Source organism: Opisthocomus hoazin, chromosome 3 (assembly GCF_030867145.1).
Source record: "Opisthocomus hoazin isolate bOpiHoa1 chromosome 3, bOpiHoa1.hap1, whole genome shotgun sequence".
Classification (NCBI taxonomy): domain Eukaryota; kingdom Metazoa; phylum Chordata; class Aves; order Opisthocomiformes; family Opisthocomidae; genus Opisthocomus; species Opisthocomus hoazin.
In genome coordinates, this window is record NC_134416.1 from 55,744,475 (window position 1) to 55,758,731 (window position 14,257).

At 38.9% G+C, this 14,257-nt stretch overlaps 1 protein-coding gene across 2 annotated transcripts in view; it reads left to right on the forward strand.

The window, feature by feature from the left end:
• The window catches only part of ROCK1 (Rho associated coiled-coil containing protein kinase 1), a 93,121-nt gene extending 80,854 nt beyond the window's left edge, over positions 1–12,267 (forward strand). For both annotated transcript variants that reach the window (XM_075416371.1, XM_075416372.1), the window contains exons 29-33: positions 2,181–2,269; positions 3,659–3,737; positions 3,859–4,120; positions 4,899–5,106; positions 11,080–12,267. In XM_075416371.1, the coding sequence (XP_075272486.1) occupies positions 2,181–2,269; positions 3,659–3,737; positions 3,859–4,120; positions 4,899–5,106; positions 11,080–11,083 (642 nt within the window). In that variant the 3' untranslated portion in view covers positions 11,084–12,267. The remainder of the gene's footprint in view (positions 1–2,180; positions 2,270–3,658; positions 3,738–3,858; positions 4,121–4,898; positions 5,107–11,079) is intronic.
• The last annotated feature ends 1,990 nt before the right edge of the window (positions 12,268–14,257 follow it).

The window sequence follows — 14,257 nt, forward strand, 5'->3', positions numbered from 1 at the left end:
GGTCAGGCTGGACGGGGCTCTGAGCAGCCTGATTTAGTTGAAGACGTCCCTGCTCACTGCAGGGGGGTTGGACTAGATGGCCTTCAAAGGTACCTTCCAACCCAAACTATTCTATGATTCTATCTGGAACTTCATTTCATCCCAAGTGGAGGTGATAAAAATATTCTTCAAAAACCACTGTAGAACAGGAATTACTGTGAGAAGATTTTTTTTTTTTTTTTTGTATGTTCACAACAGGATATTGAGGCTGTTGTACATAACTCTTCTTTAGTGAGGTTAAATTGTTCTTTCACCAAGGCTTGTATACAGTGTGATAACTGAATTCCAATGCAGTCAGAAATTGTATTTGTTATAGTAGTCATCTTAAGGCCTGAAGCAGAGGTGCATACTTCAAAGACAAAGAAGGCGTTAGCTTGCTGTTGAAGTAGATCAAAGGGATACAAGCACAGACTCTTTTTCTTCATCAGGGAAAATCACAAGAGGCTCACGCCATTACAACTTAGTACCTATTCAAGTTGATCAGGCTTTTTATTAAACAATCCTGACCAAGGGGCTGAAAGCCCTTTTAGTCAGGGGAAAAAACACCCTTTGTGTCTCTTCTAATGCATTTCAGTAATTGAGATGTACAACTGTAGCACACAACTTGCACAACACATTTTTAAAACACTATTCTATAAGCTCGTTAAGGTAACTTTTATTTTAAGGTTTTGAGGTCAGACTTAAAGTCCTGTGTAAAGAGGAGGTTCAGCCTCGTCTTGTAGGAGGAGTAAACACCATTTACTTAAATTGTCATTATCTGTTTCATGCAGAAACCCATTGAATTACCAGTAATTGGAATTCAAGATGAACTGTTTGTATATTCACTCTCTCGCTTTTCTGTCCTTTCTCCTGCTTCTAGGTCATATTATACCTGAATCTGGAGCTCAGTATAAGGCAGAGCAATCAGTGTACCTCTTTTTAATCCTCTTTAGTACCTCATACCTTTTAATACCTTGTTTCTAAAACATTTGAAACTGCAGGGGATGGAACTGCCACAGCTGTCACTGAGCTTATGGACAGTTTTAGCAAAGATGTTGGACTGTCAGCTCCCAGTGAAGAGCAACAGGCTGCAAATTCTACAAGCTTGAACTCACTGGGAAGTTGTTAGGTTAGAGGTGTTTGATCTTAACTGGCCTGTGGGTTACAAAAATTTTGTGAGCAGCTTGCTTGGTTTGTCCTGTTGTATGAACAAATGTTTGTAATTCTGTGTGACTGTCAGCAGCACTGGAAGGGTGTCTGTGTACTTTAGGTTGAGGACAACATCCTTCGCCTTTTTGGGGCAAGGGGGCAGGCCCTGCAGGCATAGTCAGCTCTAAAACTCACAATGCTTTCCCAGTAGATCTTGCTTGTTCCCCAGAATCCCATGCATTCTGGAGTACTGCACTTTTTCAGTGGCATCGGATAGGTATAACATTAATATGCAGACATTGAGCAAGAACTGTTAAAACACTTGGGAAAAAGCTAATCAGCACATTACCAAATGTTTCTGTTCTTTAACATCTTTACCACTCTGGAAAAAAACTGTGTGGTTTGACCTTTAAAGTGACATGTAGCAAAAGAATGTCCATTTTTCTTCTCCTCCTCTGCAAACCTTTCCCTTAGTGTCTCAGTGTATTCCTAGATTTGGAATGTATACCAGACTTCTGTTTCTGCTGATTCATTTTGGCTCGCTATTTTACCAGTCCATTAAATTGGAAGTGTAGGAAATAGTTAGCTGGAGCTGTGAGAATCTCTTTTAGCCTACCAGTAGTTTGGTGTGAAGTACCAGTGAGTCCTGCAGGTTTCTAGAACTAGAGAAATTTATCAATAAGTGATCGATTCTGCACTGCAGGAGTTTTCTCAGTGATACAGTAATTTCCATAGTATCACACCATTAGCAACTGAGATTTCTGAGTTTGTGTGCCTATAGACTTCTAGAGTCATTACAAGCATTTTAGGGTGCTCCAGTGACAATACACCGTCATTGCAGCTTGTAGCATTGTGCAGCTGTCAGTAGCATAGCTGCCTGCACGATGATTTACATATCTCCTGATATTAAAAAACTTAATTTACTCGGGCTTTTTCTGTGCATATGGAAGTACAACAGGATAAATGTTTTTTTAAATGCAATTTTAACTTGATTTTACTCTTTCTTTCCCCAGTATGTTGTGGTGAGCAGTAAAAAGATACTGTTCTACAATGATGAAAAGGACAAGGACCAGTCTAATCCATCTATGGTACTAGATATAGAGTAAGTAAAGTTACTGTTAGTTCTGGATACAAATTAACAAAAGAGCATTGTGTGTGAGATAACTGATAACAAATCCAGAAGCTTGGAATCAAAATTCCATAAATAATTTTTAATTTCCCATACTCACTGGAAAATGTCTGTTTTATCTGTATTTCAGGGTGCTGTTAACAAAATATGTTACTTTTTCTTTGTCCTACTCTTGCTCAAAGTTAGAGAAAAAGTTCAATACACAATAATGTGGCACTGTCTGTAGTCACTGGTCTGAGTTTACAGAAATGAAGAGCCTTGTTATGCCAGAGAAGGGTCAGAGACAGTGGAACCTACGTATTATTCTCTCTCTTTTTGTGATTCAGTGTTTTTCCAATTGCTTCAACTGCTGCTTTCTAAAGCAGGGCATGATAGTTGTGGGATAGTTAGGGAACTGGCTGTCTGATTTTAGATCTCATCCCCTTGCTTCATATCTTTTTCTTGCTGTCTGAGAAAGGATCAGTGTTGATCAAGCCCAAGGCATTTCTAACTTTTGCAGATGGTTTCTGTTTAGAGTGGCAAAATAAATGAATTGTGATCACTTTACATTGGTTATACATGAGGAAAATTGTGTCAAATGTCACTGAAGCTGATCACAGATACATGGCTGACTGTGATGTTTGAACAGCTGATTGACATTATGGGACCTTATAGAGTAGTAATTGAAAAAAGGTTTTAAAATTCATGTATAGGTCCATCAGTGACTAACAAATACAGTGGTCTGGAAGGAATCTCAAACTCAGGAAGTGCTTAAGCTGCCAGTTGCTCATAACCAGGAAAAGAATTATTTTCTCTTTACATAAATATCTGTTGCGGCATCTGTTGAAAACAGGATGTTGGGCTAGATGGACTTACAAGTACGGTCTTGACCAATATAAGATGATGTTTGTTCCTACTTTAATAGCTTTTTCAACAGCTGGTGCCCCAGATTGCCTTTTGTGACGTTGTCACATTGTTTATCAATTGATAACATGATTTAGTAACAAAATTAGTGAGTAGTACTGTACTTCACTTGGTTACTTCCGTCCAGGGTTATCAATTAAGCTTTTCTAGCGATAATCGGTTAGACTTCCTAGTGTTCTGAGGAAGAATTTGAAAGCCTTTTTCACAGGTGAATTTGCCATGATGGATCTTGGACCCATTGTAAGATCACCCTCTTTCCAAGCTATGAAATGTTTTCGTCTTACTTGGGTAGACGAGCTATACAGCTTGAGTGAATTCCTAAAATCATGTTGCAGCCTTGAAGTACATCATATTGCTTTCATAAACAAGATTCATAAGAACATCAAAGCGCTTTGATAACTGTTTTAAAAACATGCATAGCATTTTAGTATTTTCTGATTCATGTTTCTTCTAATGTAGTAAGCTGTTCCATGTCCGGCCTGTAACTCAAGGAGATGTATATAGAGCTGAAACTGAAGAAATTCCTAAAATATTCCAGGTAAAAGAAAGTGTATTCTCATATCTGTTGTAACTCTCTTGAAAAAGTTTTGGCAGCTTCTTTGAAACATGTATAAAAATATGTAGTGCTTCAACAGTAACACAGACGTATTCTTTTTCAGATCCTTTATGCTAATGAAGGGGAATGCAGGAAGGATTTGGAGGTAGAACCAGTACAGCCAGCAGAGAAGACAAATTTTCTAAATCACAAAGGCCATGAATTTATTCCCACATTATACCACTTTCCAGCTAACTGTGAGGCCTGTGCCAAACCTCTTTGGCATGTCTTTAAACCCCCTGCTGCCCTAGAATGTCGAAGATGCCATGTGAAGTGCCACAGAGACCACTTGGATAAAAAGGAAGAATTAATTGCGCCATGCAAAGGTATGCTCATGGGTTTTTGTGTCACAAATTTTCTGCATGCTTAGCCAGACCTGCTAAACTATTGGAAGCAAATAAAAGCACTTTAGTTTGAAAGTTTTCTGCTCTTTAGTTTTATAATTTTAGATGTGAAAAGTGCTTTTAAAGTAATAGGCTGTTAACACTGGTTATGAACAGGCAGCCGTGGCAAGCCTCTGTAGGGAGGCCTGTGGTGGTGGAACTGATGTGGCTCTGCTGAAGGCCAGGAGAGCACAGGGGTCCCTGGAGGTTTGTGCCCAAGCACTGGGCAGCTCTGGTTCTTGGACAATTCCCTCTGTACTTGCGCACGCCCCACGTTAGGCACAGTGTGGTGGCCGCATCACCAACCTGTGCTGACACCTTGAAGAGTGTGAAGGGTTCTTCAGCCACTTCACGGACTGGAGTAAAGGTTTGCTGCCTGTGCTCCTGTGAGGCAGAGCATTTGGGGTATGTACTCTGGAATTCAGCCATAAGGCACCCATACAACTTTCCAGCTTATTAAAACTGCCATTAATGTAAGTTTTCTTCTTTGTTGAGTATTAATGTTAGAATCAAGAATCTTAATGCAGAGTGACAAATATTGAAAGAAACCATATTCATAATTTCCCCTGCTGTTTATTGTCTTCCAAAAATATATAAACAATTCCAATACAAGTATGTATGTAGGTGCCATTGTTCTTTCCAGTGGCATGCCTGGTATGTCATAATTCTTACTTTGGTAACGAGTCCTAGTTTTCACTGATTCATCTCCTTTTACTTACAGTGAGTTACGATGTAACTTCAGCAAGAGATATGTTGTTATTGGCATCCTGTCAAGATGAACAGAAGAAGTGGGTGACTCATTTAGTAAAGAAGATCCCTAAGACACCACCAACTACTTTTGTTCGTGCTTCTCCTAGAACTATGTCTACCAGATCCTCAGCAAATCAGTCATTCCGAAAAGTTGTTAAAAATACTTCTGGAAAAACTAGGTGAGAAACTACAAAAGCTACGTATTTTTTTAACTAAAAAAAAATCTCTGTTCATAAATGTTATTTAATGTGAAATTGCAGAATAATTGCATAGTTATGACTGTTGAACTGCTGGTCTAAATCTTTGCTCCAATCCTGAAGGAAGGAAGGGACAGATTTCTCCTGCTATTGTGGTAAATTTATTGTTTTCTTGGATTTGGAAAGGTACTGTAGAGATGGCAGTGCCTGGCCTGCCGATGCATGTGAGGGAGCTGTTTGCATTTTTTCCTGTTTAAAGGCAGAGGTCAGTAGAAACATCAGCAGTGGCATTTAACTGCAAGGATGATACGTGTAGTCATTCATGGATTGACTCGTAGAGCTTGCATAAGCTAGAAATCTTCTGCAGTGGGGGTGAAATGAGAAACCTGCAGATTCTCAGTCTGTTGCTATGCCATTTCTTTTGGTGTGAGGCAGCTTAAGTATTAATTCCATTCTTTCTTCCTACTTGCTCATTCCCTGTCTTCTCCTATCCCAGCAGTTGTTTTTGTAAGCTGTTTGTGACCCTGTGCATTAACCAGGGGAAGATTTAAAGTATGCTTTTTTAATGCTAGGTTACTGTAAGCTGATTTTTAACCTGTGTTAGTTTCCTCATACAGTATGCACATTCCTTTCCCCCAAAATAACCGATTGGGTTGACAGTACGAAGTGGAAACTAGTGTCTCAGTAGGGAAAGTTTTCTTAGATTGGCAGTGCTATCAAAATAAATGTCCTGGAAACATTCCCTGCGTGAAGTGCAATAAAAGCAAACTTTTGCATGTGAAGAGACACTGGGTGTACAGTTAAACATCCTCCTGCAGAGGAGAGTAGGGGAAAAAAATCTGAAAGATAGAAAGGGTGCTGATTTTCTTGCTCCATAAGTAACATTAAAATAAGTGATCATAGTTTTGAGAGACTAATATATTCAGTGAAGGCCCTCAAGATAATCTCATCCAGGAAAATTACTTTAGGCCTGGAATACAAAGCTGTCAATGTAAAAAACAGTGATGTTGCAGGCAGTATTGTGTTAGAGATAATAATCAATGCAACAGCATGAGGAGGACATAAAAAGAAATCTGTGGCCATCAGAGTTAAGAACATGTACCTGTGCTAGAGTATTTGGGGGAGAAGCCACATTCACAAACACTGAACAAAGTCTCAGTTTGCCAGTTATATTCAAATGGCAGGAATATAACCAAATCATGATGCTACATTTTTCAACACTGGTGCTGAGGCAAGCTGAAGCTGTGAAACAGAAACACTTCTGATTTGTGGGGAGATTTCCTGGGAAGTCGGCAGCTTTTCCTTCCAGTCTTCACTCTAAAAATCTGCTGAAAACAAGGGTGAGTGCAGTGGAAGAGCACACAGTGATAAACCTGAGTTAAGAAAAATGACTGTAAAATCAGAGTTAGCTTACCAAATTGCAGCATGTTCAGTATTGTACCAAATAAAGACAAAGTGGTAATTGCTAATTTCAGGGGGATTCAGTCATGTTTTTTATGTATTTACATGGTGTGTACTTGTACAACAGAATCTTGTTAAACTGTTTGTCTTGTCTACAAAATGTCTATTTCTCCCAACTTCGAAAAGCTTTTACAAAGCTTCACAGTGTTTCTAAATTTATTTTTCCTCAATTTTCCAAGATTTACTGAAAAATGTTAGACCTCCCCCCCACAGGCTTTAGCCAGATCTGTTAAGACTTCTGGATATGTTACACCTGCTGATTTTAAAATATGCATCATTAATAGCTGTTGTTTAACATCATCTTTATTTACAATAGAACTGTTGAGAATACTCGTGTTGAGTGGTTGAGAAAAATATGAAGGGCTTTTATGTATTATAAGATAAATTTATTTCAACAATAATCAGGATTCTAGAAACTAGTTACTAAAGGCATACTTTTTAAACAGGCAGATAAAGATGGTAGAAGTACTTAGAACTGGTTAAAGAGCTCCGTTACTGATTAATAAGATTTTTCAGTGAGTCTTGGACCACCTAAAACTGAAAGAAAGCACCTATCATGTTGATACGTGAAAGGATTAGGTGGAATGATTTTGACACTGAATGGTCGTCCCACCATCAATTCAGGAAAAAACACAGATCTGATAATGTAAAGTTCATGAATACAGGTTTAAAAGACTTTTAAAAATGTGGTACTGAAATAATGCTAGTCAGCATTGCTTATTGAAAAAGATGTCGAATCAACTGAGAATCTTTTGATGAGGTAGCATTCTTGGACAGTAAAAAACTGAACTGAAACGACCAACTCTCCCAAACCCAACCAACGAACCAGCCAGTGGGGCTGGAAAGAATTGTTTTAATACACCATTTACATTGCATCTTTAAGCTGAATTAATTGGAATAATCTAAAACACCACTTGGAAGATCATAGTCCTGACTGTACATTTTAGAAACCATCGTCTGTTATTGAGTATACAGATTCTTCCCTCCTTGCTGCCGAACCTTACCTATATAGGGTTCACTTTGTAAAGATAGTGTATACTACTTTATTTCACATTTAGAGTTGTAGACTTTCTTTTCCAAAAGACTGTTTGAAATGTATTCTGAGTGTGTTTTCCTTTCCATTTATCCTTGCGAGGTCCTCTGGTAGCTGTAATAATGAGATGTTTTTGAAGTTCTGTTGCAATGTCAGTTTCTAACTTTTGGGAGGGTCTTCAGATGAGCTGTACCACATTTACTGTAAAATACCTTATGCTAGGGTGTAAATGGGGAATTTGCATGTTCATGCACACACAGAATTAAAGGGGAGGGGAGCTTAAAAATCTATTATAGGCAAAACAGCTCTGGTATTCAGATGTCTCATAGCTGTCAGCTTTTCAGTAGATCCCCCCCCCCCGCCCCAGCATAACCACGTGATTTCTCAAGATCTTAACTTTTTTCCAGGCATTTTAGAGATAACTGGAAAAGCACAGAAGCTTTCATCCATATTCTTTTATGGGAGAAAATGCATTTGCTTGAATCAAAATTTTTTTTTTTCACTCTGTCTTAATAGAAATGCTGGTTTGGCATTGCCTTTAGCAGGAACAAGTTTGCAGCTGATTTCTTGTAGAATGAACAGATTTACATATTTGAAAATTTACAGGAGCTTTTAAAGGAATGGGTCTGTTTGGGGAGATCAGTTGTTCAGACAATTTCTGTTATTAATCCTATTGGCATTTGCCTTGTGAGAGTGTTAAAGAATGATAGAAATACAGAAGTAGTGAACGGGAACTGTTTTAAGAAGTGAGAAACACCATCTTTAAAGCTCCTTTTGTAAGGCCTTAGAGACACAATGAGCCTAATAACTCACCAGCACCAGGAAGAGGAGAGCTGTACGTTCCTGCCCTTCATCTTGTGTCAGCTCATGCTTCACAGATTATCACAGTGAACTGATCTATTTTCCATCAGAGAATTAATCCAGGAATGTTTTCACTGAAGAAAACCCCAAAACACCAAAGGATAACAACAAAAAAACCCCAATCCTAACCCCATAAAAGAAAAACATTTGGTTTTCTGTTGGGTTAGACAGTTGCAATGGTTCATGGCAGAGTCCAGAAAGCACCAGATCTCTCTCAAGAATGGAAGGAGGGAGGGTGAAGATGATGGTCTTGCCCTAGTGAAGCAGCAGGTCGGATCAGCTGTTCAGAATACTGCAGCCTTGCATTTTCTCCATCTGCCCTTGTGTACGGCCTCTGTTCACACCTTTCCCCATCACCCAATGGGATCTTCCAGGTTCTTGGGAAGAAATAAGGCTCTTAACTTCTCAGTTGCCAGAAAACTTAATAGCCGCTTGGTATCTTATCTCCGTAACTTCATGAATTTTTCTAACAGACTGTGATGTGAATCAAACAGTTAACATTTATATTACTCTTCTAGACTGAGCCCATCTGTCAGTGAGTTTGATGACATAATTGGTATTTGACTTTTAAATCTTGCTTCTTAATGATGTTTAATACTGCCATAGCTTCTTAGAATGTGTAATTAATTTACAGCAAACTGGTTTTTAACGCTGCATATTGTAGGCACTAAGTATGGAGGAAGAAGCATATTGAGCATGAGCAATTTAGAGAGGCACAGTACTTGACTAGCAAGAGTGCTAGGGACGTGTGTGCTGCTGGCCCATCGTGCTGCATGGAGACGTGCTCAGGAGGCAGGTGGGGAGCCCTTGCACCTCGCTGATGCCTGAGAAGCTGCTTGGGTGGCTTCGTGGCACACTGTGTCCCCATCACACAGCTGTGGCTGGGTGGACTGGAATGTAGTGGGGCTTCTGTGGCACCTGCAGAGCAATGTGAGCGAACAAGGAAAAGATTCAGCGTTACACTGAGCAAATAACTGTTAGAAAAAGGTCAGATAGGAACTTCTCTTTCCAGCTATTCTATGGTGGACGTTTTTGTGACTTCCTCAGACAAATTTGGTGTTAGTTGTGTCTGTGAACTAGACAATCACTGCTGTGATGTACTATGGCCAGCCGGTGCCCTGATATCACTACATACTCCATCCTGTATGTTTAGAAAGAAGAGGCATTGGATTTATTTTAAGAAAATTCACTTCTGATGTACCAGGTGTTTAAATGTAGATTATTAAAAAAATTTACAGTGGATCTTATATACTGAACACTGAACTGGTGATTGCACAGTAGCTGAGCTAATCTGATAGCCTGTTGCTACTTAAGGGGGAGGATTTTCCCCTCTCTGTCTTCCTTCCCTGCTCCTCTGTCATTGGATCCTGGGTAAGTGCTTGAAATGATCCATTTTGGACCCGTCCGTGAAGGTCCACAACTCAGTTTCCTGACTGTGGAAAAAAATGTATAGACTTATTTTGCTGAGCTAGTGAGTGGGACCAGCCTGCTGAGAAGTGTGGTGAGTGCCAGACCTGAGGATAGGTAAGTAGGAGGGTGCTCCCCTGGGGTCAGGAAGGTGATAAAGTGGAGGAGGAGTGGGCCGTTTTCCTTTCAGGAGGCAGCGAGTTGTTAGATCAGCTTCTGTGAACTCAGGACACTGCACCCTGCAGTTCTCATCCTGACGTCTTTACCTAGACGTGGGAGTAGGAGAAGCAGTGATGATTTTTGTGGGTTATACGTGTTTACTAAGTATCTGAAAATTATTCTCTTGTCAGACAGTATAGCAGAACTTGATCTCGGTGATGGAGTCCTACCATGTAAGCAGGCATTAAATATTTTGTCGAACGGATACAGATATTAACACATGCCTTAAGACATTTTAGTACATTTAATTTAGGGTCTGATCCACCTTCTTTGCAGTTGGTAGGCAGCACTTCATTGACTTCATGGAGAGGTGTATCAGACCCATTAAAAGGAGCTTCTCGTATAAGTTCATCTTAAGTTCTATTCCTCATTTTAATAACTTACCACTAGTAAATGTGAATCAGAACTTCACGATGAACTTGCTGGCATTTGCAGTACTGCTTCTCTATCTGAAACTACACAGTTTATAGTATGCTAATATATAGACATTGTTGTCAGCACAGTTGAGGTGTTTTGTTTTAATATATTTGGACTTGGGCACCTGATTAAGTTAATGCATGTTTAAAAAAATCCAGAACACTGAACAACCAAAACTCGTGTGCAGCAGATGAGCTCCAGCAACTGCATGTGCGTGCTCTTAGCCCTATAGAGAGCCTTTTCTTGTCCTGTAAGTGAAGGAGGGTCACCTTGCATTTGCCGTGAATACACCCATGATTGCTGCCTTGTTTACTTGTAAAGCCGCAGTAATATTATCATCTGTCTGATCTCTGTGTTAATTTAATGTTGTTTGAAATTAAGAACAGTTTGTGGAAGATTGTGTGGCTATGATCTTAGCATTGTACCATGTCAACTGAAAAAACGTTTTGTTAATGTAAAATAAGTTATTTTTTTCACTGAAGCTCTTGACAAACATGCACAAGTGTTATAAGGGTAATTTTTGTATTTGTTACTAATTGTTTTCTTCTTTGTTCCAGCTAACCACACGTACAGTGCATAATGGAATCTCATGGGATGCGGTCTGAGAAACGGGGCTTTTTTTAACCACACAGAGCAGTGCAGACGGGCGGTTGTTCCTTTCAACATAACTATCACAGGCTTCAGGGTTAAGATTGCTATTACTGTCTCCTCCTTGCTTTGGCACAAAAGCACGCTGAGGGTGTTTAATTGCGGGTTTGCCTAAAGGTAGATTAGATTAATTATTACTATGTAATGCAAGTTAAAGCAAATAAAGCTTAGCTAGGTGTATAAAAAAAGGTGCTGCCTTTTTGGATTTTTTTAAAAAAAGCCTGTCAATCACAATGAAATGCAGCCAACTTTCTTCATATCAGTGAAAGAAAAGGACTGTTTACCCTGTGAAGGGGATATTTATGTCAAGATGAGCATATGAAACGGAGTAGAGGAGGAAGGTTTCTCAGTGAGAAGGACTGCAATTGCTTTCAAGACTCGAAGTTGTGCTCTTGAAGACTGCAGAACTAGCTTAAAAATGAAGCCTTATCACTTGAACTTCAGTGCCTTCACTGCAGAGTTCGTAACGGCCTTCATGCTAACCACCCACTATGGAATGGATCAGTGTTAAATATTTTGCATTATGCTTTACAAAATACTGATTCAGCAGGTTTGTAAAGGGGGGGAAACAAGTAATTGCCTTTAACCTATGCATTTTTGCCAAGCCATACCGAATTATTTTACTATTAGAGGCATTAGAAACTAACAGTAAAAAGAACCACCAAGTTTGGAAGCGTATTTTGGGGTACATCATTTCTATAACTGTATAATGTATTGCCTTACAATTTTAAGTGATAACATACATTAAGTTAACAAACATTTAAGAAATACATGCACTGTTTGAAATGTAAATTATTCTTAGAACACTTTTACTGGGTTTTACATTGTCCTTTTAGTGCCTTAATTTGAGATAATTGTATTCTTGCCATGTCAATAAATGTAGAAATCTAAAGCTAAACAAAGGCAGCCTCTAAAAATCTACTGCGTATCAGTGGTTTTTTACTGAATTTTAATTGGTTGAAGTATTGTAGATGCTAGATGCATTTTCTAAATTAAGTACAATCTTTGAATGAGAATTCCTCCTACAAAGACTGATTCTGTTTCATAAGCCAAGAGATGTGTAGGCAATGCAAAAAAAGGGGGGGGGGGGGGGGGGGGCAAAAAAAAAGCATCTAACACAAAAGCTCCAGGTAATTCAGGAATTTCAGTAAATGCTGTCAGACTCTTGCTTTGTAGCAGGAATACATTCATGGTATGGGCAGTATGGTTTTGTTTTATTTTATTTCTTAACCAAATACCTCCTCAATAATTTATAATGGCTTTGCAGTTGTGTATTAAATAAGAAGCACTGGAAAACTGATTCGTCCTTAGGACGATTTGCATGTTTCAAGTGGTATTGAAAGCCGCACTGATGGATATGTAATAATAAACATATCTGTTATTAATATGGTAATGACTCTGTGCTCATTTAATGAGAAATAAAGTAATTTATGGAAAGATCCTTTTGAAAACGACTGGCATGGTGTTTTCTCCTAACGGCAGCATATACATAAGCATTCAGACATTGCAACAGCTTCTGGTACAAGGTGCATTTGCAACATAATACCTAGGGGACTCTGAAACATCTTTTTACTATTCTACATGAATAAGTAAATACCTTATTAAATACTTTTTTCATTCCCTTATTCTCATGGCCTGCTGTAGTAGCCTAATTCATATTTATTATTCAACCACCACTCTGAGCTTGCCTTGTCATTGCTTCATCCTTCACGATGCAGGTTTGGAGCTGCAGAAATCCCACTTATTTGGGGGGATGGAACCCTGTTCAAAAGACAAAAAAATGGAGTGGTTTCTGTTTGTTGGATTTTTTGTTTGGTTTTAGTTTTGGAACAGCCTGTGCATCCCATGAAGCTAGCTGTCCATACATCTCCCCAGGTAACCCACCAAGGCCTGCAGAGCAATGGTGTTGGAGTAAGGATGGACACATTAAATGTGAATGATTTTATGTCCTTTGAAGGTCACAGAGCTGGGAAGTATAGATACACAGAAGTAGGTGATGTGGTAATTTCAGAAAGCTCCTCTGTGTTGAGCTTACTGTATCAGAAATGTCAGCAATTTTCAAAGCTGTGGCTGGAGCACACTAAAGACTTCTTCCAGATCGCCAGTTGCATTGACTGTTAGCTTGCAAAGCAATACAAGGGCTAATTATGACCTGCTTTAGTCTCAATCATATACCCAAAGGGGAAATAATATAGTAAGATGATTAAACGTATCTGACTTAAATACATATGTTAATATAAGAAATTCAGAGCAATAGAAAAGGCCTATGGTCAGGTCATTCTCCAGACCCAGATCAGGTTTGGGATTGCTTTTCTGCTTTCCTTTATGTGTAACAGGCTACATCTACAGGCTCAAAAACTCTTGCTTGAATAATTTCTTCATTAAAAAAAAAGTCGTATCTTGTAGTTCCGCATTTTATGACTCTGAAAAATAGCGTAAAACCTGTTACAAATAGATAATGACTAGTGGGGAGAGGGAAGGATTCTGGAAAAAATGGGTTTTCTCTACAGACTGGCACAGACTATCACTTCCATAGCTTTTTAGCAATGTTGAAACTCTGCAATTCTTTTTAAATGATGATTTTGCTTGGGAAAGAAGCAGCAGACATAATGAAGTGTAAAATTACATTGACTTGTATGTCTGGGATAAGTTGCAACTAAAATGCTGTAATAATAAAGTCTAGACATGCAAATTACAGTTTTTGTGCTCTGGTATACTGATGTTGGCACTTGTTTACTGTAAGCAAGGTGCCTATCTACAGGAATTGCTATACTTTGAATAGTAAATTCAGCCAAAGGTTTCTACCGTTAGAAGTAATGCCTACGATATCAACTGCAAACAAGATATTTCGAGGGAAAAAAAAAATTGTTGCTAAACTTCTAGCAAGCATCAGCTTTACCATCCAGAACAAAAATCATCAGTGTGCCACTACGTTCACTACAGCTCCACTTTTTCCGACTCTTGCCTTCTTATTTTGCTTAGCTTTTACCCTTGTCACTAACTGCTCCTCTTACAGGAAACATTTTGCCTACGCTCATCTAACACAGCGCCAGAGAGTCAGCACGAGATGTGAACTCGTAAGCTGTG